Consider the following 26,469-nt stretch of genomic DNA (forward strand, 5'->3'; position numbering starts at 1 on the left):
TTGTGTCTTCGTACTCTGTTTCAGGTCACAGCCCTTCGTCGGCAAGTAAGGCCTCTGTCTGATAAAGTCGCGGGAAAAGTAAGTCGAAAGCTGAGTCTGCCTGAGCATCCTATACAGGAACCAAGCTCTAGCGCATCAGTTGAGCATGACGGTTCCAGAACAGCAGCACAGCAGAGGATGAGAATTCCTGTTGCAAGGGTTCAAGCATTATCTGTAACTGCAACAAATGGAACAGGGTAAGGATCAAAACTGTTTATTACTCTCTTAAGAGAACTGATAACTGCATGGACTTTTGAGCAGATAATCTTGTGGTGATACATATTCTAGTAGTTGTTATTTTTCAAACTGCTGTGATGTAATGCTCATAAAATGGGCATTTTACCATTATCAAATGCAATTTGAGTTTTGTGGGTTGAAGACAGTGTGGAATAATGTAAAATGGCATTAATGGACAAATCACATTAGAAACCCCAAATCCAGTTAATTTATTCTCAGAGAAAAATGCCCTTGGTAGTCCAATGCCTGCAGTGTTCTTAAGTACGAGGAAAAACTTGTTGGAAAACATCGTTTAGTATATTGGGTTTATTGGTGATCTTCCATTGTGGTTTGAAGCAGATCTTCTTAAATAGGGAACAACCCTTAGGTGGCATTCGATTTCAATGGTGTGTCATACAAGATGCCACAGTATTTGATACCTGTTTTTCAAATGCAGTATATTAGAGTGCAGCGGAGTTCAGGGCTGGGTGCAGGTAGCTGTCTGGTGCAATGATAAACTGCAAGAAATTCTGCAAGAGATTTTGTAAGTTGTCTGTGAAAAATATTCTAGCCTGATCATTTCCACATTCAAATGTACGATTGGACTACTTTAGACTTAGCTGTATGTTTCTCTTGAATTTATCGCAGAAAGAAATATCAGCGGAAAGCGGTGACGAGCAGAGTTTACTCCTCAAAGGCAGCCAGGATGAAGTGGCAGTTACTTGAACGCAGGGTGACTGATATCATTATGCAGAGGATGACCATTTCCAATATGGAGGCAGATATGAACAGGTTACTTACGGTGGGTGATCTACTAAATGCTGTTGGCTGTATCATCATATTAAATAGAGAGAGAGCAGTGCATTTACATTTTCTGTAAATGAATTGCTGTGATGGTGGCATAGGCAAAGTGATTGGAATCCATTGCAGTCAGTGAAGAAGCTCTAAACAACTCCAGTAAGCATTTGGACCATGGGATTGCTGTGTTTAGTAAGAAGTAAAATGCATGTTAATGGAATCATGTGCAGATATAATGATATATTCACCTGTATAACTTCTTTCTGGAGAAATCATGATATGTTAGTTAAAGTATAACAAGGAAAAGAAAACAAAGCAAAAAGGTGCTTAAATGCCTTAAGTGTTTACTAATTCCTTTTTATGTAATATTATGTCTTTGGGGAAAATAGCAACGTGAAGAACTTACAAAAAGAAGAGAAAAGCTTTCAAAGAAAAGAGAGAAGCTCATCAAGGATGGGGGTGGCAGTGAAGCAGATAGAAACGTCCAAAACATCAATGAAGAGATGGAATCACTAACTGCGAATATAGACTACATTAATGACAGCATTTCTGACTGCCAAGCAAACATTATGCAAATGGAGGAAGCAAAGGTAGGTCTAATGTTAATGCAGAAATGGTAAAATGGAGAAAAGAAAAGACAACTGGTAGCCTTGAAAATGTTCTCATTTAGAAATTAATTTTGTTTTGGCTGTGTAATAACTGAACCAGGGAGTGAAAATTGGCGAAAACTTGGGCAAGGTCTGAAATGAAGAGTGTTTATACAACTCAACTTTCAGGTCTGAGTTTCAGTGTCAATAGTGTGATGCAAGTTAAGATTGCAAAACATTTAAATGTCAGAGCTGATGCTTTCTGTTCTGCTGGCATTAAATGAATATAATTCTTGGGGCTGAAGGCTAACAGCTTGTATCAATTTCCTGCAGCTGTTGATACAGCTCCACTCTTTTGTATTGTTTTTGTATACTTCAAATATATTTAATATATTGTATATAAGAATTTATATAAATTCTTTATATTGCATTTTAGTATATTGTCAATTTTGGAACAGTGGCTTTCTATAACTCGAAAGCCTTTTCAGGCCAAGTTGCTTGTTTAGGGTTGGCTTTTCAAATAGTAATTTAGTAAAGGGAAATTGTCTATTATGATTGATGTAGAAATTTGAATATTACCAAAAGCAGTGAAATCCAAATGTGAAAACTCATAATGCGCATCATACCTTACATGATCTAGCAGGAAGAATCCACCACATACAATCTCCTAGGTCTCTTGGCACATGGTAGCATGAAATCTGAACTGTAATGCTTACCAGTATTTTTATACGACAGTGCTTGAATTCTTCGTCTCCCACCTTGAGCTAATCTGTGCTTTAATACATGTTACATTACCAGCAGCTTTTCCTACTTTATTCACATCAGGGTTTCTTGAATTTTGGACAGGATGGTGCAAGGTTACAGGACTTTACCAGTAAAGAAGTAGTGAACACAAAAGGCTTAATAATTCTTAAGGGTACCAGAGTGATTAATACTGACTGAGAATAATTGTTAGAAAAATGAAGAAAGACTAGGGAGAGAAGTCTTCAAATGCATGAAGACTGCAGAGAGTGAAGGAATGCACTCATTTCTGCATCCACTGTGAATAGCTTAGCTTGTGGAAAGAAGAGGTCTGAGCTGGAGGCTGAGAAGAGCTTTCTCATAGGAAAGGAACTGAAGCATTGGAAGAGTCTGGAAAAGCTGCAGAGTCTGTACTGTGGGGCATTTTGGGGATAGTTTGGAAAAAAATTCTGTCAGATGTGGTTTAGAGATGCCAAGGGGATGAACAGGGTGATATTGCAGCATCTTCACTGTTGCCATTTTCTGTGATTACTGTAATGAATTTTAAAAAAAAGATAAACATGCATTTTTCACCATCTGTTTTTGTTGTTGCACATGTAGGAAGAAGGAGAGACCTTGGATGTAACAGCAGTGATTAATGCTTGCACTTTGACAGAAGCTCGGTATTTGCTTGATCACTTCCTCACAATGGGTATCAATAAGGTAATGTATTAAGTGAAATATGTGTGTGCCAGCACTGTGCCATGTACCAAGAGCAGAGCTGTGCTGTCATAAAGGCTAACTAATGTGAATTTATACCTGTAAAAAGTAAGCAGACAAAACAAAGCTGGTCAATGCTGCTGAGTCACGCTGGTTCTCAGTGTGAAGGCTCTTGTGATCCATTGTTCCCTTCAATCTGCTGCCTTTTCAACGCCCAGCAGAGCCAACTTCACTAATTACTGCATGTTCTTACAAGAGCACTAGCTTTTTGTAATCAACTAAATAATCTCCTTCTATGTTTTTCCACAAGCTCCTAAAGAAGGCTCAGGATTTTTTTTAAAGACCGGCTCAGCCACTTACTTAAAATGTGAGCCTTTAAAATACAGTGAGGTGTGGCATACTTTAATCAGACTTCTACTTTTGAGTAGAGCAATATGGGCTTTTTCTGAAAGCCTTGTGGGGTAATATTTTCAAAATGAGTATATGGCAGTTTATAACCCTGTGCACACATGTATCATATGCTCTTGCTGATGCTTTTCTTTCTGGAGGCCATGCTCAGTGTCATTGAATCAAATGAAAGATTTCAAGGCTATCGATGTGGGCTTTTGGTCAGTTCCACTGACCAATTCTCTGTTCTTTGCATTCTTGATTCATCACTATGCAGGTAAACAAAAAAGTTTGTGGTTTTGGTGGTGTGTTTTGTTTTGGTTGGTTGGTTGGTTTTTTTCCTAAAAATAAAAAAAAAAAAAAAAAAAAAACTCCCACAATCACATTGGCTTTTGCCAATTTTAATTTTTTTTTTTTTTTTCGCATTCTCTGTTCTTTGCATTCTTGATTCATCACTATGCAGGTAAACAAAAAAGTTTGTGGTTTTGGTGGTGTGTTTTGTTTTGGTTGGTTGGTTGGTTTTTTTCCTAAAAATAAAAAAAAAAAAAAAAAAAGAAAACTCCCACAATCACATTGGCTTCTGCAGATTTAAATCTTTTGATTTTTTTCAGCCCTTGGGTAGGTTGATTGAATACCTGATTCCTTGCAGCAGAGTTAATGAGAGAAGTGCCTCTGACTTACTCTGTTAATAATGAATAAATAATGAAAAAACCCTCAAACAAACTCAAACCTTTAGTTGACACCTGATCTTTAAGATGTGAGAGGAAGGTTACAATGGACATGTTGTTTGTGTTTGTAGTTTTTGAAAAGTTTTGGCAATTCTCATTTTGTAACAAAAGAGTTATAATAAAGTATTTGTCATCTTTTTCTTTCTTTCTCTCTCATAGGGTCTCCAAGCAGCTCAGAAAGAAGCTCAGATTAAAGTTCTTGAGGGACGCCTTAAGCAGACAGAAATTACTAGTGCTACTCAAAACCAACTGCTGTTTCATATGCTAAAAGAAAAAGCTGAGTTAAATCCTGAACTTGATGCTTTGCTGGGTCATGCTTTGCAAGGTAATTTTGCCATCTTGTATTCTGAATAGTCAGCTGCATGTCATGTTTGCCTTTCATGCATGCTGTACTGGGCATTCTAGGCTATTTCTTTTCTGAATAGATGCTGTATTTTAACATCTTAAACTCTCTTTCACAATTGATGTGCATGTATGTAATTTTTAAGTATATCCCCTCAGCAATGAAATGTAGGAAATAAAGGATTTTTTTTTTTATTATTGAGACTTTTTAAATTCAAATCATCTGCTTGTTGTTTTTACAAAAGACTAAGCATTTACAATTTGATGACTTTAACTTCTGAATGTGAAATTCTAAATATACAATCCTGTTCAATCATCATATGTTCGTGATTCTGAAAGTGACATTTTATGTCTGTTACGGCATCTATTCTACTTCTCATGAGATGACATTAAGAAAAACTTAGCATACATTTGGGTACTTTTTGTTTTATTTCTTTTTATAAATGGATATGTTTTGATTGGAGTGTTGCTTTTGTTTCCTTGTTGCTGTTATTTACACAGACCTAGATAGCATACCGTTGGGTAAGTATGTTTAGCTTTCTGTGTACTGTACAGCTGCATGAGTTACTAATTCATTCATGTTCACTAACTGGTGCATCTTAGAATTTGTGAGTTTGTGAAGTTTGCATGAACTATTCTGTAAATGTACTCATTATCATGAGCTCACAGAGCATTTCTTCCTTTCTGAAACCACCCATAGCGCTCATGTTAGTTAGATTTGTCAGAAAAGAAGGGAACACAGTAAGCAGAGCTGTATTTTAAATTTGTGACTTGCTGCTTACAAAGCTGTAGTATGTTCCAACTACATAAAGTTATTTTGTGATAAACTACTGATGTAGTTGTGAAAAATTCTGCTCATCCTTTTAGGTCTGAAAAAAAGTAATTCTTAACACACAGGTCATTTTTAACCTTTTGCAGATAGCTTATTTTGTAATGAAAATATTTTACAGAGTGCAGATTATATCTCACATTTTAAGTTGGGTTTAGTTACTGACTTCACTGATTTATGAGGCAGGTGATGAGTATGTTGTTGTTGCTTTTAAATGATTCCCAAATAAATTACTTTTTTCTCCCCTCCCTTACTCCTAGCCACAAAATTGGCTATGTTTTTGAAACTTGAAAAAAATATTCCTAATGTCAGTAACAATTCCTTTTGTATTGTCTTGTATTACTTCTAATCCTGTTATGCTGTCCTGTGCTAGTTTGCATAGGCACCTGAAACATTTCAAAAGCACAGGACTGCCTGAAAATGGTGTCTTTCATCTGGTGTAAACTGCTGAGAACTTTGCCAGCTTCCTGACAGGTGACACCTGAAGATCTGTGTCAGGGCATCTTGCTGCATATGCCCAGTATTTATGATATTAATAACCACTGAGGTTCCTGAATAGTGTATCTAAAATAGACCCTTAACATGTGTGCATGTGTGTGTGTTCACTCCTGTTGGAGTGGGAGCAATGCTTCTCCAGTCAGTAAGTTGATATTGCGCTTTCTTTAGCTCTGGACAGGCTTTTACTTATTAGCGGCATCTGGAGCAGTGGAAAGACACTTGTTAAATGCATTGGAACAGTAGCTCTATTGTGAAAATTTTTGTAGAGTGTAACTCATTAAAGTAGCTTTTTAACACTTTGCAAGCATGAACTGAGGCTTTTAAAACACCTAGGCCACTCAGGACTCTGCTAACAATAATAGGAAGGAAGCTTCACTGTGAGTGTATCTTGGTTGAATATGCCGTACTAACCTCGGTCCCCACTGAAATCCAAACTGTTGAGAGTCTGTTTTGTAGATCACTAGTGGCTAAACCTTTTGAGCTGCAGGGAGCTCAGATGCTGTTGTAGTGAGGCTTTGAGGCTGGGACTGCCAGCTGGTCAGCAAGGACTCTGCTGGTGCAGGGGCTCCCCGGGAACCTGACATGATTCCCAGAGGTGGAAGTGTGGGTGGCAGCAGATCCCGAGACCAATTTCACCAGGCTGCCTGATGGCTCAGTGGTAGTACCCAGCCAGCCCCATCCCAAGCAGAAGGGGTGCACTTCCAGGGTGCTTGTGAACTGTTCCCTTGATGCCTACTTTCAGCTCCGATATCTTCAAAAGTTCTTAGCTGTTTGAATACACTTGGCTTGGAGAAGTTTGGGCATGCCCCAATGGAGCTGAGCACCTACATTCAAACGTAGACTTAAGAAAAGGTCTCAGTCTTCAGAAAAGTACATCACAGGCTCAGGTTTTAACCCTCAGAATGGGTTTTGAATGCACACCTTCCTTGTGTGTGTATGAACCATCTGCCACTCACTATCCCATCTGCTCTTGTGAAGAGTTAACATGACGACGAAGTTGAGTCCTGAAGTGTTGCTGGAGTGACTCCTTTCTGAAGAATTGTAGGAGCTGCTTTTCCTTCCTGCCTGTGATATCTGGACGGTCATGGATGTGACTCTCAGCTGTGTGTATGCAGGTCTTGAAGAGGGCTGGTCAAATGTTATTTCCTCTGGATGAACTGTGCAGGTGTGCTCCATCGTACTGGTACTGTCCAGTTGCCTCTGTATGAGGATGAAGACAAGTCACCAGAAAAGCTCTCCACTGTTCTATAATCATTGGTTTATTAGTAGTCATCTCAGCTGCTGCTCACAAGCTGTACTGCCTTTACTAATTTTATTGCTCCTTTTATCTCTTCTTGCTTGGGGCTTCTTCGAGAATCTTGCTCTTCTGCCTCTTCTCATTTCTTTTTGTTGATTCTGTGTGCTGGTTTCTACCTGGGGCCTTCCTGCAGTCTTCCTGTGCTGAATTGCAGACAAACTGGAGAAAAATTCCAATACATGTGAGGTCACAGGAGTGTGACCCTACAAATAAAATCCCCATCTTTTGTGGCCATTCCACACTTTCTACTTTGTTACCTGTAAAAGCTGATTGCAAGATCTTTATGAGAAGGGGATGAAGTATCATCACTCTAAGATGAATCTTACACTTAAAAAAAAATATTCATTTTATTGATGCTGCTTCTGTGTGTTGCTAGAAGGAGCAGTAGTCTAGATCCCCTCTTCTGCAGAAGACAGAATATAACATGTACAGAAAAGGTTTAATGTGGGCTCAAATCCAGGATGAAACAAAAAAGAAAGTTCAGAATGCTATTCTTGTGACCTCGCTTTCTTTATAGTGTTGTTGTCTTTCTGATGATTGAAGTTACTTTGTTAAAATTAATACAGCAGTTGAGTACCTCTGAAGTGCACTGTCGATGTTGGTGCTAGATTGATGTATGGGTTTGAATTTTAAGGAAACATTTTTAGATGTGGCATACACAAGAAGGCAGCATTTTTCATTCCTTCTCAGAATTCAACTGGAAACTGCGTATCTTTCCTCCCTTTCTTCAAAGCATGAACTTGCACTTAAAATATATACATGGATGAACCTATTTTAATATGAATACAAAATATATTGGTTCTATGCATTACAAGTGTTAACTGCTTTATGGCAGAAATTAAGTAAATAAACCTGAAGCGTCTCTAATAATAAAGAAGAGATGTAATGGAATATCGTTAGAAGGTTACTTCATTCTTAAAATTTCATGAGTATGTTAAAAAATGAGGGACTTTGCTTGCAGGAATGTATTACCTATGCCCTTAAACTATGCTTAAAATGTATTATTAGAATAATATGCAAGTTAGAAGATTTGTTACCCAACAGTTTAGAATTGATTGTATATATGCCCTGGACTTGTTGTATCAGCTTAATGTTTTGCACCGTTTGCATGCAGACATGCTGATCTGATGTTTGACAGCGTTAGTGTGGCATGCGTGGCTGGTTTTGTCTTTTGTGGACAGGTTTGTGTACCTGTTGTACTTCAGGAGCATTTTTACTGAACAGCTTCATTTTACAATTAACTTCAATATAATTAATTTCTTTAGGAAGCAATCCAATATTATTAAATGGTGGCATCATCCGTTTTGAAACCTAAATGCTTATATATTAATAAAGTGCTTGGTTCTTGTCAGCCCAAATGGTGCCATTCTATATAAACTGAGGCTGAGCCTCAGCTCATTAGCTAGTTAAAAATACATTTTTTTTCATTATAACCAGACTGATTCTGTTTTAGAACAAGAAGATTACAAAAAAAAGGAGGAAGAGACATCCTTACTGTCCATTGATTTAAATCCCTTGTCTTCCACATCTTGCAGTTAATTTCCTTTGCTTTATCTTCTTTTCTTTCAGATTTCCTTCTAGAATTTATTTCTGGTTTTCTGTCATCCCTGTTGCTCTGCTACAATAGGCAGAGGACCACATTTGGCACACTATGCCTAGGTGTATGATTTATTTAGGCTGTATGAAAAAAAATTGGTTTAGATACCAGGAAAATTCAGTGGGGACTGGCTAGCAAATAGTCAAGATATTTTTAAAATCCTTGCCTTTTGTATGCTTTTCATTTACATTCAGCACTGTCTGAGCTGTTTTGTATCGCACTTAAAACCTGCATGTCCTGTTGTAGATGGACAGACTAATGTTACTCTCTTGGAAATTTTCTAGAAAATTTGGAAGATAGTACTGATGAGGATGCCCCGTTGCATAGTCCTGGGACGGAAGGAAGGTGAGCAATTTTTGTTAACAGGTAGCTGGATCTGGTTCTAGAAAAATTACTGTCATTTCCTCTTTTTGTAACACATCATGTATCCGTTAAAAGATACCTCTGACATTGTTTTGTTACATTTTGCCCATCATTTCATTAGAAAGAAGAATCAAATAAAAATACACATTCTGCAAAAATATCACTGTTTTCTTTCTAATTATGATGCAATTTTTCTTTTAGCTCATTATCTTCAGATCTTTTGAAACTTTGTGGCGAAGTCAAACCCAAAAGCAAGGTAGGCTTTACAGTGATGATGATGATAATTCATCTACACGTCTTTTAGATGATTCTATGATGCTGTAATAATTCATCCTTTAATTGCTCCTTCTGGAGAAAGCTCTTGCTTTGCTCTAGAGACATTAATGAATGAAGACATGTAGAAGGTGAACTGACATACCATTCATGTGATTTGTATGTAATATGCTTTTGTGTGATAGTCCTCTCTGAGAAACAATAATAAAAATGTATTTTTTCAATATTTTGTCATTGAATTTTTACTGTTTCAGAAAGAGATACGTTCTTCTAATTACTTGCACGCCAAACTAGAGTAGATTTGCAGTTTAGTATTAGTTAGGCTGCAGTCTAATGTTAATGCCAGTGGGAACTGTGAACAAGCTTATTGTTTGCAATTTGCTTCTGTGGTCATAGAAATGTAAAGGAAGTTTATAAAATAAATAGAAGTTTGGCCTCCGGGCTCTTAATTACAGTTGGCATTGGAGGAATATATCTAGGCTGGCTGCAGTTTAATATTAATGGCAGTGGGAACTGGAAACATGTGCCCTGATTGCAATTTTGCTTCTGTGTTCACAGGAGCATAAACCAAGTTTGCAAAGTAAATAGAAGTTTAGCCTCCACCCTTCTAACTGCAGTTGACTTTGGAGAAATATGTCTAGGTTGGCCATTGCACTACTGGTAGCGTTCACTGGTGTGCAGCTCTTTAGGCAGGTAGACTGAGTGAATTTAGTCTGAAAATGTTGGCATAAAATAAACATGCCATTTCTGTAATGGATCCATTCAGACTGGACCTTTATCTTCCCCAGTGGCCTTTCTTTCCTTGAGGAATAGATCTCAATTTCACAGCATTGTCACACCTAACGTGTATGATAAGTTGGGGTTTTTTTTAAGAATTACTCTGTTGCACAAAGCTTGGATACTTTGAGTTTTTCTGTTGTTTTCAAATTGTTGAAATGCTGACTGAATCTTAACTCATGTTGGCTTAAACTACTTTTGAAGCGACATAAACTAAGTAAGAAGCAGTTTGTATATCAGAAGAAGCATTAGTGTAAGAAGTCATGCCAATGTAATTGTAGCTATTTAAATTTACACTTCACTTTATTCCTCTCTGCTTTATAACATTTCATTTGGAGAAACCGTATAGGAGAGTAATATTGTACTCCTCTAAGTATTGACAGGCACTTGTAGTTGGTTGAAAGGATATCCTTGGAAACCAGTTGTCAAATCAGTGTTTTATGCTGTTGAATTTGACTTGCCTCCTCTGAAATCGTTGCCAAAGAGTAGACGTGAGCTCCTTGATTTAGTTTCCGAAGGTAGTTGCCAAGTGGTTGAAAGGGATGCTAATTACCAGCTAATGATAAGTTTAAATGTAGCACTCTTGACATGTACCATGAAATGTTTAAATCACAACTTGGTTTTTATTTGTCTCCAGGCCCGCCGGAGGACCACTACCCAGATGGAATTGCTATATGCAGACAGCAACGATTTAGTCTCTGACATTAGTGCTGCAGACTCTACTTTGGCTGGCCCTCTTGCATCAGTTGCAGAAACCCAAGAAAGTGGGATGGCTGCTGACACAAATGATACTCCTGCTAGGGACAGAGAGTTTATTCCCCCACCATCTGGTTTACCTTCTAAGATAGGCAGCATGTAAGTTTGCCCATGCTGTACTAATTATCCTTTGCTTTCAAAATTGCATGTTGCCAATTTCTTTCATCTATTGTTTTAACTTTACAAAGGAGGTTGATGAACTTGAAGCTTACTAAATAATACTGACAAAGCTCCTCCTTCTTTTCTACCATCACTACTCTAGAAAGTATAAATGCATTGTTGTTAAGTAACATGTTTCTAACTGAAGATACAAGTTCTGTTAAGTTGCTTTGTCACAGTGAAGTTATTGTAGCCTTGTTTCTAAGTAGTTGGAAAATTCCATGTAGTACCTTGGACACTTTGCTATATTAGTGCTATGGGAAATGCACGTTCTAGGGAGCCAGTGAGAATCTGCTTAGAATAGCAGAATAAAAAAAACAAAACAAAACAACAACACCCCAAAAGCCACACCAAAAACTTTATCTACTGTAGTAACAGTATCTGTATATGGTCCTAACTATTAGGTAAAAACTTTCTGTGAGTCCACTTGTGTGGACCATGGTTAAAATGAAGAAGTCCTTACAATAATAGAGCATGCAAGCGTAAAGTCAAAAGAAACATATTGGATGTTATGAATCTTTAAAAATCCTTTCTATCTGCAGGTTGCACTTAACTTGCAGAATGGATTTACTAATTGAAAGCATTACTTGATGCCAAATAGAATCAAAAATATTATTTTTGTCTTTTTACTTTGGAACCAGTAGGTCTCTCTCACATGCACTCTCTTTTTTTTTTTTTTTTTTTCACTTGCTTTTGCTGTTCTTTTTATATCTACCAATATCACTGTTGGTTATTAGCCATTCACTGCTAGAGACCCTTTTCTTGGCTTTTTAGGTACTAGCTCCTATATTGCACAAACTCATGCATAAACTGAGTTCGCTTGGCACATTCAGTGATATGGAAAAAACTGTGTCACATAGCTATATTCATGTTACAGATTCTGGAATTAGGTATCTTTCACTATCCATCTGTCCTATTTGCATAATATTTTCCCAGCAGTCTCCATCTAATATATGTTTGCAATTTATATTATTTTTACTATGTATTTCTAGCATCTGCTTGAGGTGGCAATCATGAACAGTAAACCACTGCTGACAGCAATTATTAACCCATTCTGATGGCTTCAGTGCATTTTAAAAGTAGAATCTGCTTGAAAAGAATGCTCTTGGGGGTGAGGATAGGTGAAAACACCCACTTGTTTCAGCAGTTAGTGTGAGATCACTAGACACTTTTGAAGCTTCAAGATTTAAAACATCAAGTGTTATGACCTGGCATCCAAGACTCAGGTAATATCAACTTTTGCCTCACTCCATCTTCTAGAATATATCCATTTGTGAAAATGAGTCTGCAACGAGGCAAAACAGGATTTTCCAAAAACTGCATTCTGTGAGCATTAGACAGTTACGTGCTGCCAGTAAATCAATTCAATCAGCAGTAGGCCTCACGTATATTTTGGTTTGTTATTGATCATGTTTTAGTAGATAAGTGATCAAAAATTCCCAGAGTCTTCAGTAACTTCCTCACTGTAATTGAGATGTTTTTTCAAAACTAGAAGTCACTATACTTCATACAGTATTGCTATTTTTGCTCGTCACTGGTCACTGTTGAAGAAAGGTTCTCTTCATGAACCATCTGGCCTTCCTATATGGACTTACAGTGTCATCATATCTCTTGTAATAAAGTACATTGTTCTGGAGCAGATTGTGGTCTTACCTGCAATAAACTTTTCCCCCGTGCCATTTACTTATATGGCTTTCAGGGATGTAGAAGCAGTAATAGCAATCCAAAATATGCATTCTCAAAGCAACAGAAATTATGTGCTTAGGTGCAAATCTAGGTGTCTGCATAAGTACAAACTGCTCCACTCTGGAAACCCCTCAGTTTTCTCAGATCTGTGGTGATTCAGAGAGGCACCAAAATGCACGTGGGCAACAGTTCTGTTGGAATTCTGTTTACAAAGATGGCTGGTGCTGTTGTCCCTCGATAGACTCAACAGCAGCCTCTTCAGAGTAGAGTGGTGTCCTGTAGGTCTTGTGCTGGCTCTGATATCCCGGGAAATCTAAAAGGGCACTGGAAACCTGTAATTAAGTGTGCAGTTTGCTCCTTTTCATTTGGGTCATTGACATCATGCACCTGTTTGGTTTTTTGGTTTTTTGTTTTTTTTTTTTTTTACATCTATGCTTGGGAAATTCATTCCAGCAAAACCACCGCATTTTTATAATACCTGCATTTCCAGGATTTCAAAACCAACTCACTTTCAAAACACTTTCTTCTGAAGTGCCACTGTGGAGTCAAAGGTGGAAGACTCAAGGGGCAGGTAGAGAGTGAGCAAGAGGGAGCTGCTGGCTCCATGCCTGAGTATGCAGGATGCTGGTGTGAGGCAGAGGAGCTTAGGTTCCAGTTTATGGTGTGGTTTATTTAGTCTAGTAGCTGCACAGTATAAACATAGGCAACCGTGGCAGTGGAGACTATAACCCAAGTTTGCCATCCTTGCTGAAAGGTCTAGCTATCGGGCTGATCATAGGATTTGCCTTGTGACCCCAGGACTTTTGCGTTCCTAAATGCATATTGGTCCAGCATAAAGAGAGGGAGGTAGTGTGCCCTGTTCTACCTATTTTTCTGTCCTTTGCCTAGAAGGTAAGGGAGCCCTGCAGAGAAATGGGTGCTCTGGCCTTGAGGAGGGAATAGAACCCACCTTCTCCCCTTCTTTTTGAGTACTTTAACTGCTAGGCTTTTGTGCAGAACCAAACAGGTTATCACTTGTCCTCCTTTTCCCATCTCTTGAAGACCCTGGGGGAGCTCTAGGGTCTGCACGCAGCTTTTGGCACTGTCCTACAGGTAGGACCTTCACCTTTAAATTAGGGCTTGTGTTCAGTGTGCATGTGATCCCTTGAGACGCTCTCAGCCACTTGAGTCAAGTTCTTGGTTGTGATGTCCTTGTTAAATCACGTTATTCTACATGCCAGTACCCAGGTGGATTTTATTTAGCACAGACTTCCTCTCAGAGGAAACTGGTACAGCTTTTCTCACACAGAGAAGTTGCAGCTATGTAGATCCAGAGCCTCTGGAGCTCTGAGACCTGATGCTAGTAACTGTGTCAAGCAGGTGGCCTACCATCTGAACTTCATCTGCTTAATAAAGTTGTATGGCACAAAAGCACTTTCAGAATCTGCTCTCTTTTAGTGAGTGTTTCTGGTCCTTATATTCATAGAAACCGCTTCTAAACACATAAAAAAAGGACAAACCAAAGCAAATGTTGCCCAGCTAGTAAGAAACAGGAGTTCAGAAGAGTGGAGTCCATACAGATTCCTTTCTTTTTTTTAGCTGACTGTGGTGAAATGGTGACATCTGGGTGTCAGCGTTAATATTGCACTCTTGATCTTTTTGCTATCTTTAATGGGGAGTAAAACGTTGGGAGAAAGACCACAATGACTGTGAACTGGAATTATTTCAGAGCAAGAACTAGGAGGGATGGAAAGCAAGGAAGAAGGGAAGGGAGGACAAAAGGAAGCAATGTTATAATAGTCAGGCTGTCAATGGGGAATATTTTTTCTCACTTCCTAATTTTGAATTTGATATTGAAACATGAATATGTTAATGCAAAGTTTAATTCATATGTAAGAGTCATCGTGATTTTTCTGTTCATGTCTGTAAGTGGTCTATTGTAGATGAAAGTTGTGGAATCTGAAATTTTAGATCTTAGACTTTCAGTCTTCTCTGTGGTCTTAATTCAAGATGCACACTCCATTGTATTTCTTTCAGTCAGTCTCTTTTATTATTGAATTATTAGATCCCCTTTGTATATTCAGTATCTGGCTCTTTATATGTTGATGAACTGTGAAAGTTAATAAACTTGGTGTATTTTTATATTAAAATGTGAGAACAAATTTAGAGTCTGTAGATTCCAGAGAGACAATAAGCACATTCTGAAATTTGAAATCTGAGTGGAAGAATGACAGCTAATGTATGAAAAGCAAGTTTGTAAAGGGCCTTCAAGTAAAATGATGATTCCTTTTGCTTTAGTTCTAGACAGCCATCTCTGTCAGAGAAGAAGATACCTGAGCCTTCACCTTTAGCAAAGAGAAAAGCCTATGAGAAAACAATGGAAAAGACAAAGGCAAAAGAACAAAAACTGTAAGATTCTTTTAAATTTATTTTCTCTGACATAATTTAAACCTCGAGTATATTTTCCTGAAAAATAAATCTGTATTTTTCTATTTCTTTAATTCTAGGACAGTTTTTGTTGTTGGCAGTAAATTATTCACTGCTCAACTTCTGTGTGTGGGATTTTCTTTCCAGAATATTTTTCTGTATAAAGTAACTCATGAGCAGAGCCCTGAGAAAATGTCCTTTGGAGCATTTGCAAATGCCTTTTTTTTTTTTTGTGGAAGTCATTAGTTTCTCTAAGAAACTGCAGTTCTATAAGAACTTCATTTTATGTATGTGTATTTTCTGCCTGGAGCTTTCACTGTTAGCACATAAACTTTGAACACTGTGTCACCTTGCACTCTGCAGCAGTTTGTAGTCTTAAGTTTATTGCCTTCTCTGGGAAATATCTGTAGCTAGCATGATGATTTTATTTACTTGCTTAAGAAAAGAGCATCTAACATTTGAGGCATGTTGCATTTAACTTCTCTAACCATTCATAACCTGTTAAAGAAGATGTTCTTTTTTTCTTGTAGCTCAGATTCTGGAGCCCCAGAGACTAGTCTGTCACCTCCTACTTCCCCACCAAGCCGGCCCCGTAATGAAATGAATGTTTTTAGTCGTCTTACTGTTTCTCAGGGAAAAACATCAGTTCAGCAAAAGTCACAGAGGGAAGCCTCAGCCCCCAACCAGGGAATTGCAAAGTGCACTCAAGTTATCAGTGTAGTATCTGTTAGATATTTTGCCCTACTCCTGCAAGACAGGAGGAGACATTTCTTGTGTTTTACATGTAGTTCTCAAAGAAAAGATTCGAAACTTCCATAGCCTATGTCTGGTATTTGTAGTTTTAAACCCGAAATAGAAAAGAACAGTAGAATTCTTAGATGTATGTGTATTTGTGTGCGTGCTTACACTTGAAAGTAGGATTGAGCTGAGAATTTAAGTAATGCTTTTGACAGTTATTCGGTTACTCCGGTGTTGCTCCGAGTGCTGTCACAACAGCACCCCAGAGGATGGGATGTTGAAATGGCTGGAACACAGGTGTTTAGAGATTATCCAAATTATTGAATAGACTGATTTAGGAGGTCATCTGGAGGACCAGATGGTATTCATACCTTGTTTAGAAGAAGAGCTCCGTTTCCTGGCACGTTAGGCATCTGTTTCTGTAGGAGCCTTATTCCAAATTGCAGTGGACTTGACTAGAGCAGAATCTTTATTGCCGGTTTCAGTACTGATACCAGTGCCAGGCAGCACTTAGGAACTGCAACTCAAACTTAGAATAAACCCTTAGTTCTGACTGTAGCAAGACAAGAAATTGCTCTTGTCTGTTTACACTATTGTTTTCTATAAAACTTCGGGGGTTTTTTCAGTGGTCTACAGAGTCACCAAGGAGTAGCTCGCAAGGCTTTTGGTAGTTTAACTGTGCTTGTAACTTCTTTATCTTAGCTATGTTACCTTTGCCTTATTGCTAACTTCCACCTAACCCTTTTCTTTTTCTCTGGAGTGAATTTGAAGTCAAATTGAAACTGCTGAAGCTGTTTAATTTCAGTTGAAAATTAAGGAGATCTTAAGACATACTGCAAATGTTCATCTCTGGGGCAGGGATTTTTTTCTGTTTGTGTGTTTTCTTGGTTTTTATTTTTACATATTTTTGAAAATGAGAGGTGAAGGATTTTGAACTGAGGATCATTTGCAAATTGCTGTTCTTATTTCAGTGGGCTATCAATATGTTCAATATTTGTGTTTTTATGATTAACATTTTACATGTTTCTTCTACACTTAACAGGCATTGATGTTCAGATTTTTTTTTTTTCCCTTTTGATATTTTCAACGAGCACTATGTTACGGAGGTTAACTTATGCATCCATCTTCTCCTTTTACTTTATTGCCTTTATTTCTGTAAGAAAATGCTGGGGAAATAAGAAATGGCTCAGCTGGTGTTACTCAGCTCTTGGGCTGACACTGTCTACCAGTGTAACTTACTGCCAAGAGTGCTATTTTAAGATTATTATTCCACCCCCCTCCCCGTATTATCACGGGTTTAAGGTATACCCTGAGCAATGCTGCATACTGTATGTGGATTTGCATTGCTTTTCTGAATTGGCCGTGCTGTTGTTTGTTCTTCTCATATGGAGGCTTCACTTTGCTGATACCTATATTCTTTCTCCTCACAATTCCACCACTGTTGATTGTAGGTCTGATGAAAGTGATTCCTCTCTGTCGGAGGTACACAGGTACTCTCTCTTTCTCTTTTCTGTTTTCTTGGCATCTCTCACTGAAGCTATTCCAGTTCTTAGGAAATTTCATTTTGCTGCATGAATTTTCCTGATACTTGTGCACTGTGTCTCTCTTGCTTTTGCCAGAATTTTAAAAATCTGAAATTTTGGTCAAGCATGTCTCCCCCTTTCCTTTAGGGTGTTCCTTATTGTTGTTGAGCATGTCAGCTTTTTTCTTTTTAAGTGAAGTATGGTATAAACCTTTCCTTAAACATATTCTTTCTCTCTTTTCTTTAAAAAAAGGGAATCAACATTTTCTTAGGTTTTATATGCTCCGCCTTTTTTTTTTTTTTTTTCTTCTTCAGTTGTATGCTTTGGTTGCTAAAAATTAAATCCCAGTGTAAATAAAAATGAGTAGGTTTTTTATTGTCTTTCTGACAGAATGCACAGTAGCTTAAGAGGTGAAAGAAATGTCCCCGTTCATATTCCTAAGATGTGGTTTAGGATTGTGGTACTCAGTGAAAAATTAATTTATCAAGAGAAGGGCAGTCAAAGGGCTAATAATAACGTGATGGTGGCTGCCTGGTCATTGTAGCAGTTGTAGCATTTTTTTGTCTGTACATAGGTAGATAAACAGCTCCGGGATGTGTATTTTACGTGGCTTGTCAAGGGAATGAGTGGGTGAGAACAGCAGTAGGAATAACTCGGTCTAGAGGCAGCATGATCCACTGGGGAATGCTACAGAGAAAACCGTATTAATTTTGTGTGTTACAAAACAAAAGCATAGAGACCTAAATTAATAATAATAATAAAGTAAATTCTTCTTGTATTCTTGAAACCATAAAAAGGTGCAGATTGAAAGGTGAATGCCTTTCCAAAATGAGGAAGTTCATGTCAAAGAATTTGAGGCAATATTGATGTTAGTAAAATCTGTAAAAGGATTGTGGAGGAGTAATGAATTATATTAATGAAGATGTCCTGAGCAGTAAAAACATATAAAATAATAATTTTTAAGACTGTACTAGATAAACCAGCTAATTGTCACAAAGTTAGATAGTATCAGGAAGGACTTTTGGGAAAGCTCCTGGGCAATATTATGCAATTTTTACATTTTCCTAAAGCATCTGACACACACTTTGTTTTTTTTCTGTGAGATAGGGCTATGGTTTAGTTCCTTTTTCTCACAGTTACGTGTGTAATCCCCAGAAGAGCATGACAGTGAGTCGTAACTGCAAGCTGGTCAGGTTGTGGCACTGTGGTGCATGTTTGTGGGCATTGCCTTGAGGCTTTTCTGCACTTCACAGAAATCAGTGGGGGTCTGTGTGTGTGCAGTTGTATGCATGGGATTTTAGACTGCTAATAATTTTTGTTTGGTGACGAACTGTGATTATTTTTTTTTTCAGGCTGAGTTAGTCTTTTGGCATCACCACAGAACTAGCTACAAATCCCCAGGAAGATTCCTCTGGGGTATCCGTATTCCAACCATACTCCCTGTTAGCCATTTGAGTACAAGTGTGGCATTGGGTACAGGGTGCAGTAGGAACCTTCCTCAGGCACACAAGTTAGCAGCAGTTCTCCAAGCCTGCCCGTAGAAGGCAACTGATGAAATTTGATGAAAGCAGGTGAACACCTGCTGAGTTTGGAATTGGCAGTAACACTACACTCCATTTTTCAGACATGCTATTTAGATTAAGGTGTCTTTATGCAATTTGCAGTCTTAAGGTTGGACCTATGAATCTGGGAGCTTTAAGCATCCTGGTTCTTCCAGCATTATGTAGACTTTCCCATATACTCAAAACTCAGCATCTTGCCTTTTTCATTTGCTTGTTTTTGTATGTGATTTCCTTTAACTGATAGTCCAGACTTGACAATTGTTGAAACTAAACAGTGAAAATCCTTACATAGTTTATGAAAGGCATTCAGCTGTTCTGCCAGTGTAAGAAAAGTAGATGGGTGGTTTTTTTTTCCCTACGTTTAAGTAAAGTAATTTGATTTGTGTCTATTTCTGTGCCCAACTCACATTATCTTTTTTCTTTAGGGGGATAATTAACCCATTCCCTGCTTCAAAATGCATCAGATCGTCCCCACTTCAGTGTATCTATACAGCTGAAGGACATACCAAGGCTGTCCTTTGTGTTGATGCAACTGATGATCTTCTGTTCACTGGATCTAAAGGTTAGGCAAGCTTCATGTGTCTGTGCTGCCTACAGAGGCTGCTTTGACAACTTGGGGTATTGTGAAATCCTCAGTTTACACTTAGTGCTGTAAACACTCTGGAAAATTGTGAGGATCCATTTTGCAACATAAGCTGAAGAAGGATTTGCAGTAATTATTTACAGGTTTTTAATTCCAATGATTAGTTTATTTGTAGGGGAAAAAGTAACTCTCAAGAATAACATTAACATTTGTTGAGTGACATGATGGAACCAGTCATGGTAACCTGTGCACATATGATCTGCAGTGCCAAGTAATAGCCTCAGGGTAGGGGTAGAGGCGGAAATTAGCTGGCTGGGCTACCTACAAAGTTTGAATAGATTCTTCCTACCATAGCTGATTCTTTGAGCAGAGCTAGGGCCATTTTCTGCTTCCTATATGCACCTCTTCCTGTCCCTTGTGGGTATGAGAGTTGTACGGCTATTGTGGGAAGGGGTACCTCTGGTCACTAAATTCCCTGCTGGATGTTGCAGCCACTCTATGAACTCTTCAAGCTAGTAGAAACAGTATTTTGGAAGAAAGGTATGGTTTCTGTGGCTATTCTACTACGAAGACAAGTTCTTACAGTGAAGTGGCAAATTTTTGGTCTAGTAAGTTTTAAGCTAATGTTTTAGCATTCGTGCAAGTGGATATAAATGCAACAAAGGATGTATTTTTAGCATCCGTAAGTGTTGATTGGTTCATTTGTATTGAGATTAGTGGCTATGTGGAAAAAAAAAAAAGAGGCTTTTAAATTTACTTTTTTATTTTACGTCTAGACTTGTGTTCTAAAGGGTTTATTTGTTTTTAACATAGGGGTGCTTGCAGATGTTGTAAATATTTGCTCTTTCTTGTCATATGCTAGTTTCCCATATTTATGGAAGATTTTTTCCTGTATGTATTTTTTGGAGGGGAAAACTTCGCAAAGTATACTTGTACTCAGGAGTACAAGAGTGTAGACAGCAGTTTAATCAGAGTTAAATCTTTTGAAAATTGTTGCTGAATCAGAAAGCCTCAGCTCTCTGAAAGCCATAACACTAGCAGACAGTGCCAGTTCAGGGATACCGATAAGCTTTCAGGTGCATTGCAGATACTGGGCTCTGGTCTTGATAGCTGGGATTTTTAAAGTGGCTGACGAGTTCTTGTTACACTTACTTTCTTTGTGCTCTTATAAACACTGCTTGCACATGAAGTTTTCTCTTCATCCTCCCAGTACTTATTCCAGTAAAAATGTACTTCTAAAATATATGGAGTGATACATACGTGGTACAACAAGGAGAGTTTCCTGTATGGACTCCATTTGTGTGGCAAAAGTCTTGAAAACTTCTTGTAGACAACAAGCTGACCATGAGCCAGCAATGTGCCCTTGTTGCCAAGAAGGCCAATGGTATCCTGGGGTGTATTAAGAGGAGTGTGGCCAGCAGGTCGAGGGAGGTTATCCTCCCCCTCTACTCTGCCCTGGTGAGACCCCACCTGGAGTACTGTGTCCAGTTCTGGGCTCCCCAGTTCAAGAAAGACGAGGAACTCCTAGAAAGAGTCCAGAGGAGAGCTACTAGAATGATAAAGGGACTGGAGCATCTCCCCTACGAGGAAAGGCTGAGAGAGTTGGGCTTGTTCAGCCTGAAGAAGAGAAGACTGAGAGGGGACCTTATCAACACATACAAATATCTTAAGGGCGGAAGTCACGAGGATGGAAGCAGTCTGTTTGCAGTGGTGTCCGGCGACAGGACTAGGGGCAGTGGGTGCAAACTGAGACATAAGAGGTTTCAGTTGAATATGAGGAAAAACTTCTTTACTCTAAGGGTGACAGAGCCCTGGAACAGGCTGCCCAGGGAGGGTGTGGAGGCTCCTTCTCTGGAGATATTCAAAGCCCGCCTGGATGAAGTCCTGTGTAGAATGCTCTAGGAGAACCTGCTTTAGCAGGGGGGTTGGACTAGATGATCTCCCGAGGTCCCTTCCAACCCTTGCGATTCTGTGATTCTGTGATTCTAGGCATCTGGGCCTTTAGTATGCAAAAGGCTGCAGTATTTAATTTTCTTTGCTACTGAATGAAAACTGACTAAAGTACTTATGCTGGGATGTTCAGGGGCTCCTGAAGCATCAAATAGCTCGGATCTCTTCTCGCCTTTGTAATTTTATTGTGGTGGGCAGTCCTCTGACATGCTGAGGCTCAAAGCCTTTCCTGAACTATGTTTTTGATGAAGAATCCTTGAATTAGAAATTGAGTAGTTCTCTTGATCTGTCATCATCCAAACTTTACAGCTTCCAAACTGTTTGACAGCTTGGGATTGACATGGAATTTTATCCTTTTAAAATGCTATGGGAGCTAATATGTACACCTTCAACATGACATTTAATGATTAACCTTGCTTATTTTTGATGATTGTAGATGATGCCCATGAGTACTCTACAAAACCAGATTAATTAAATAGGTCTTTAAAAGTGCCTACCAAAATGGAGGTTTATGTATGAGTGCAAATGAATGTATGGACTTCTTTAAAATTGAGTTTTGGAAAAGCATGTTTTCTGTGGTGTTTCTTCAGTGACTTGTTTGTTTGTTTTTTAATTAATTTAAAAAAAAAAATTAATTTTTTTTTTTTTTCTCTTTTTGCTTGTCTTTTAGATCGCACCTGTAAAGTCTGGAATCTGGTAACTGGACAAGAGATTATGTCTCTGGGGGGTCATCCAAATAATGTTGTTTCTATAAAATATTGCAACTACACTAGCCTGGTCTTCACAGTCTCAACCTCCTATATCAAGGTGTGGGACATCAGAGATTCTGCTAAGTGTATTCGGACATTGACGTAAGTATGCTAAACCTTGAATGCCAAGAGTTTAAATGAATCTTACCTTTAGATAAAAAAATTATTCTATTTAATTCAATAGTGCAGCACAATGTAATTTAAGTACACTGTTTCAGGCTGGAGGCTTTCTTTACGTGTTCAGGCTAAGTCAGTTTAGGGCGTTGGTAATACATGGAAACACAAAACAACTTGCTTTCATGCTTATAGTGTTTTATCAAATGTTCAATATTCATAATTGACTCATTATGAATACATAATAAGGGAGTTTGGTGTTTGTGGTGGGGTTTTTTTTTAGTTTGGGTTTTTTTTTCCCTCCTTCCTTCTTGTACTCAGGTCTTCAGGGCAGGCGATGCCTGGTGATGTGTGTTCAGGAACTACTAATAGAACAGTCACTATCCCAGCTGGAGAAAACCAGATCAATCAGATTGCACTAAATCCAACTGGCACATTCCTCTATGCGGCTGCTGGAAACTCAGTGAGGATGTGGGACCTGAAAAGGTACTGAGCACCACTAGAAGAGAATGTTCTTAAGGTGGTTACATGTGTATACAAAACAAAGTCAATGAAGTGATTCCTGTTTATGGTAATGTCCATAACCTGGGCAAAATATGGACAAGATACAGATAAGCTAATACATGCCATGGTGATTACTGAGATAACGGAGGTGCTCATGATCTCCTCGTGTTAAGGTTATGGTGAATCGCTTCAAATTGTTTCAGTAAAAATGATTGGAAAAATCATAGAATCATGGAATAGTTTGGGTTGGAAAGGACCTTTAAAGGTCATCTAGTCCAACCCCCCCTTCCATAAGCAGGGACATCTTCAACTGGATCAGGTTGCTCAAAGACCCGTCCAACTTGACCTTGAATATTTCCAGGGATGGGCCATCTACCACATCTCTAGACAACCTGTTCCAGTGTTTCACCACCTTCATTGTAAAGAATTTCTTCCTTATATCCAGTCTAAATCTACCCTCTTTTAGTTTAAACCCATTACCCCTTGTCCTATTGTTGCAGGCCCTACAAAGTAGTCTGTCCCTGTCTTTCTTATAAGCCCTCTTTTAAGTACTGAAAGGACAAATACAGGAAAGAAGAAAGAACAAAACACATTGAAAGGAAAACCAGAAGGTTTTGTTTAGGACAGGCACTACAAACCAGACTGTTGTAAGGTGACAGATGCATGAATCCTGACTAGTAATTTTTGATGAAATTATGAAAGCCAACTGATCTAATGTATTAGAATATGGGGCTATGATAGTCACGCTATAATAGCACTTTTCCAAACCAAACCTGCACCCAAAGAGTGTGTTCAAAATACAGAGAATACTTCAAGAGGTCTGATTTGTCTTTAAAGTTTTTAAATTTTCATTTTACACAAATAGAAGCTTTTGTTTACATTTAACATAGATTTAACATTTACACATGGATATGAGCAATAGAGTACGTGTAACCTGTGGATGAATAGTGAAGACATGCGGAAAATAAGATGATCCATTCTGGCAGAAGCTGTGCTATAGATTATATTGAATCTATGAAAAAATTACAAACCCTCATTTCTTCTCTTATTCTTGAAGATTTCAGTCTACGGGAAAGCTAACTGGTCACCAGGGTCCTGTTATGTGCCTTACTGTAGATCGAATTTCCAATGGACAAGACCTTATTGTCTCTGGTTCAAAGGATCATTATATAAAGGTAAACCGTTAGTATTTGCTTATTTATTTTAACTCTTCACATCAGCGTGGGATGCAGGCTTCAGCAGAAGTGACTCACATCTCCATATCGGAAACTTGATAGCCAAGATGGAAATTCTTTCATCAGTCATAGATTATGAATAATGTTCTGTCTTAATAAATGCTTATCACTTCAGTGCTATTTTTATTTGGATGGTTGTCTGTAGTTAAACGTTTTCTTCACCCCCAGTAAGGTGGACACCAGGTGTATAAAGTCTTGGAGAAATATTCATAACACCTACTTCTAAGTAACATTTAGCTCTTGAAAGTATCTTAAGCCAGTGCCTCTGTTTTCGAGTGCAGACCTAATTGCCTCAGCAGAGATGCTCTCTGTGCTCCCCACAGAAGAGAGTCTGGGATGTAGCCTGGGCTTTTGCTTAAGTGTTACCTGAGTCCTGGAGTGGGGAAGGAGAGTGGTCAGCACATCTCAGCCAACCTGTCCAGTCTATTTGGTGTGGTTTTTAGCATGCAGGTTGCTCTGAGTTGTGTTCAAAGCATGGCCAGTGGTGGTATGATACTTTACTGCTTCTTGGCATTGTGATTAATTCACTCAAGGATAGGGAATCTGTTGTTTGTGTTGTCTGGGTTTGTTTTTTTTTTTTGGGGGGGGGGGGGGAGGAGGGAACTCCCTCCTGTTTTGGGCCTACCTCAGCCAGGGGGTATTTGAACCCACAAGCTCCTGTTTCTCAGGAGTATGCCCAAACCACCAGACTATGGGAACTATACATCATCTTCCCCATGAAGCTGATCCTCACACTGCAAAGAACATGTGATTCATGAGGCCTAAGAGAGAATGAGCAAGATACTCTAGCATGTTGTCATGGGGTACCCTTCATTCTGGTCTTTATACATCTCACACCCTGGAAAACATGTATAAACACATATGGGAGTGGAGTGGGAGCCAGAACTCAAGTGAGCTTTCTCCCTGAGCTGGGCTTTCTCTTCTTGATGTTATCCTGCAGTTCTTGGACACTTGGCTGTGCACTGGGACAGCCTCAGCAGATTGCCTGGGAGGTGGGTGCTTAGCTTTACCGTTTGGACCATGGATTTGAATCCTATCAGCAGTCCCTATGGTTGGAGGCCAGAGGACTCTTAGGCAGTAAGGTGACAGAGGCACTCTAATAATTACTTTATGCACAGTTCAGAATGTTGAGTTAGTTAAGAGCTACCATCCTTGCACAGTAATGAGTGTAGGACCTCAGTGGGGACAACAGGATGTGACCATATAATTCAAGTTTGTCATGCTACCAACTCCCATGACAAGCAAAGAGGTGGAAGGGCTTTTTGGAAAACAGAACTGTCAATAGAGACGTTTATCTGCCATTCTTGTGTGCTCCCTTACTGTGGGCAGGTTAGATAAATCCTTATGAGGCCACCTGCTTCTTGACTTGCGCCACTAGAATATCCGGGCATATTTTGGCCATGTGTATGTGCTGCAGAGTAGTGTGTGTTCTGCAAGGTGAATGTGTCCAAAATTGTCAAGCCACTTTGGATAGCACAAGTGATCTGTATGTGCATGGTCAGTGCAGCAGTTTGGGAATTCTCAGTGCTTCTTCACATGGGTAGGTCCGTGCGGGTAGTAGGTCTGGTCACAGATACTGCTTTCCCCTGCCACAGGAAACTGTCTTGTCTACTGAGCCAGGAATATTTGTCATCTCTAAGTGCCTAACTTTTCTGGTGTATCATTGAACTTTCTTGTTACAAGTGGAACTGATGTATGTTAATTGAATGTGATAACTTTTAAAATACCTTTAACTCACTTAAGGTATTCTTTTACACCACCGAGCCATCCCTTTTTTACTGTCAAGCTTATTCATTTTAAAAGGTCAAGGAAGAGCAAATAATAGGGGATGAAGTCTGACATTTGCTTGTGAAACTGAGGTAGTGGTTTAAAAAGTTACGGCTCATCTGTTCCTCCTCAGCTCAGTCTAACTGGGTGAGTTCTGGCTCGCCACAATGCAAAATGAAGCAGGGCTGTTTACACTGCTGCTCTAGGGACAAAGAGCCGGCGGGGTTGATTATGCCTTAAATTGCTAAAATGGCCTCACTTAAGAATCCCTTTTAAGACCCCATTCTTGGAGCACAGGCAAGGAGAGAGGTGTGTCTAGTCCATGGAAAGCACCAGTATGTAATGGTATGTAGCCCTTGCCAAAACACCTTCTCCAGAAAAATATATTAATGCCTGCAGCTGCCTGTACAATTCTCCCAGTGTGAGTCGCGTTTCCTGTATTCAGTCATGAGCTTTGTTTCTCTAGCCCACCACATGGGCTCTTTCTTGTGAAGATACTGTGTATTTCATAACCAAGGAATACCACCTCTTCCCAGAGCAGTCTTTTCTGAACTCAGTGAAGCATT

The 26,469-nt window shown here is 38.9% G+C and overlaps 1 protein-coding gene across 4 annotated transcripts in view; it reads left to right on the forward strand.

The window, feature by feature from the left end:
* The window catches only part of KIF21A (kinesin family member 21A), a 60,590-nt gene that overhangs the window by 27,477 nt on the left and 6,644 nt on the right, over positions 1-26,469 (forward strand). For 2 of the 4 annotated variants that reach the window (XM_035891680.1, XM_035891679.1), the window contains exons 17-29: positions 25-236; positions 904-1,057; positions 1,443-1,643; positions 2,982-3,083; positions 4,355-4,520; positions 9,043-9,103; positions 9,323-9,377; positions 10,809-11,026; positions 15,050-15,160; positions 19,427-19,563; positions 22,205-22,385; positions 22,719-22,883; positions 23,959-24,076. In XM_035891680.1, coding sequence (XP_035747573.1) covers positions 25-236; positions 904-1,057; positions 1,443-1,643; positions 2,982-3,083; positions 4,355-4,520; positions 9,043-9,103; positions 9,323-9,377; positions 10,809-11,026; positions 15,050-15,160; positions 19,427-19,563; positions 22,205-22,385; positions 22,719-22,883; positions 23,959-24,076 — 1,881 coding nt within the window. Of the gene's footprint in view, positions 1-24; positions 237-903; positions 1,058-1,442; positions 1,644-2,981; positions 3,084-4,354; positions 4,521-9,042; positions 9,104-9,322; positions 9,378-10,808; positions 11,027-15,049; positions 15,161-15,708; positions 15,835-19,426; positions 19,564-22,204; positions 22,386-22,718; positions 22,884-23,958; positions 24,077-26,469 lie in introns of all 4 variants that reach the window. The other 2 variants (XM_035891681.1, XM_035891682.1) reach the window with 2 other exon arrangements.

The sequence above is a fragment of the Egretta garzetta genome, unplaced genomic scaffold (genome assembly GCF_000687185.1).
Source record: "Egretta garzetta isolate BGI_Z169 unplaced genomic scaffold, ASM68718v1 scaffold33, whole genome shotgun sequence".
Lineage (NCBI taxonomy): Eukaryota > Metazoa > Chordata > Aves > Pelecaniformes > Ardeidae > Egretta > Egretta garzetta.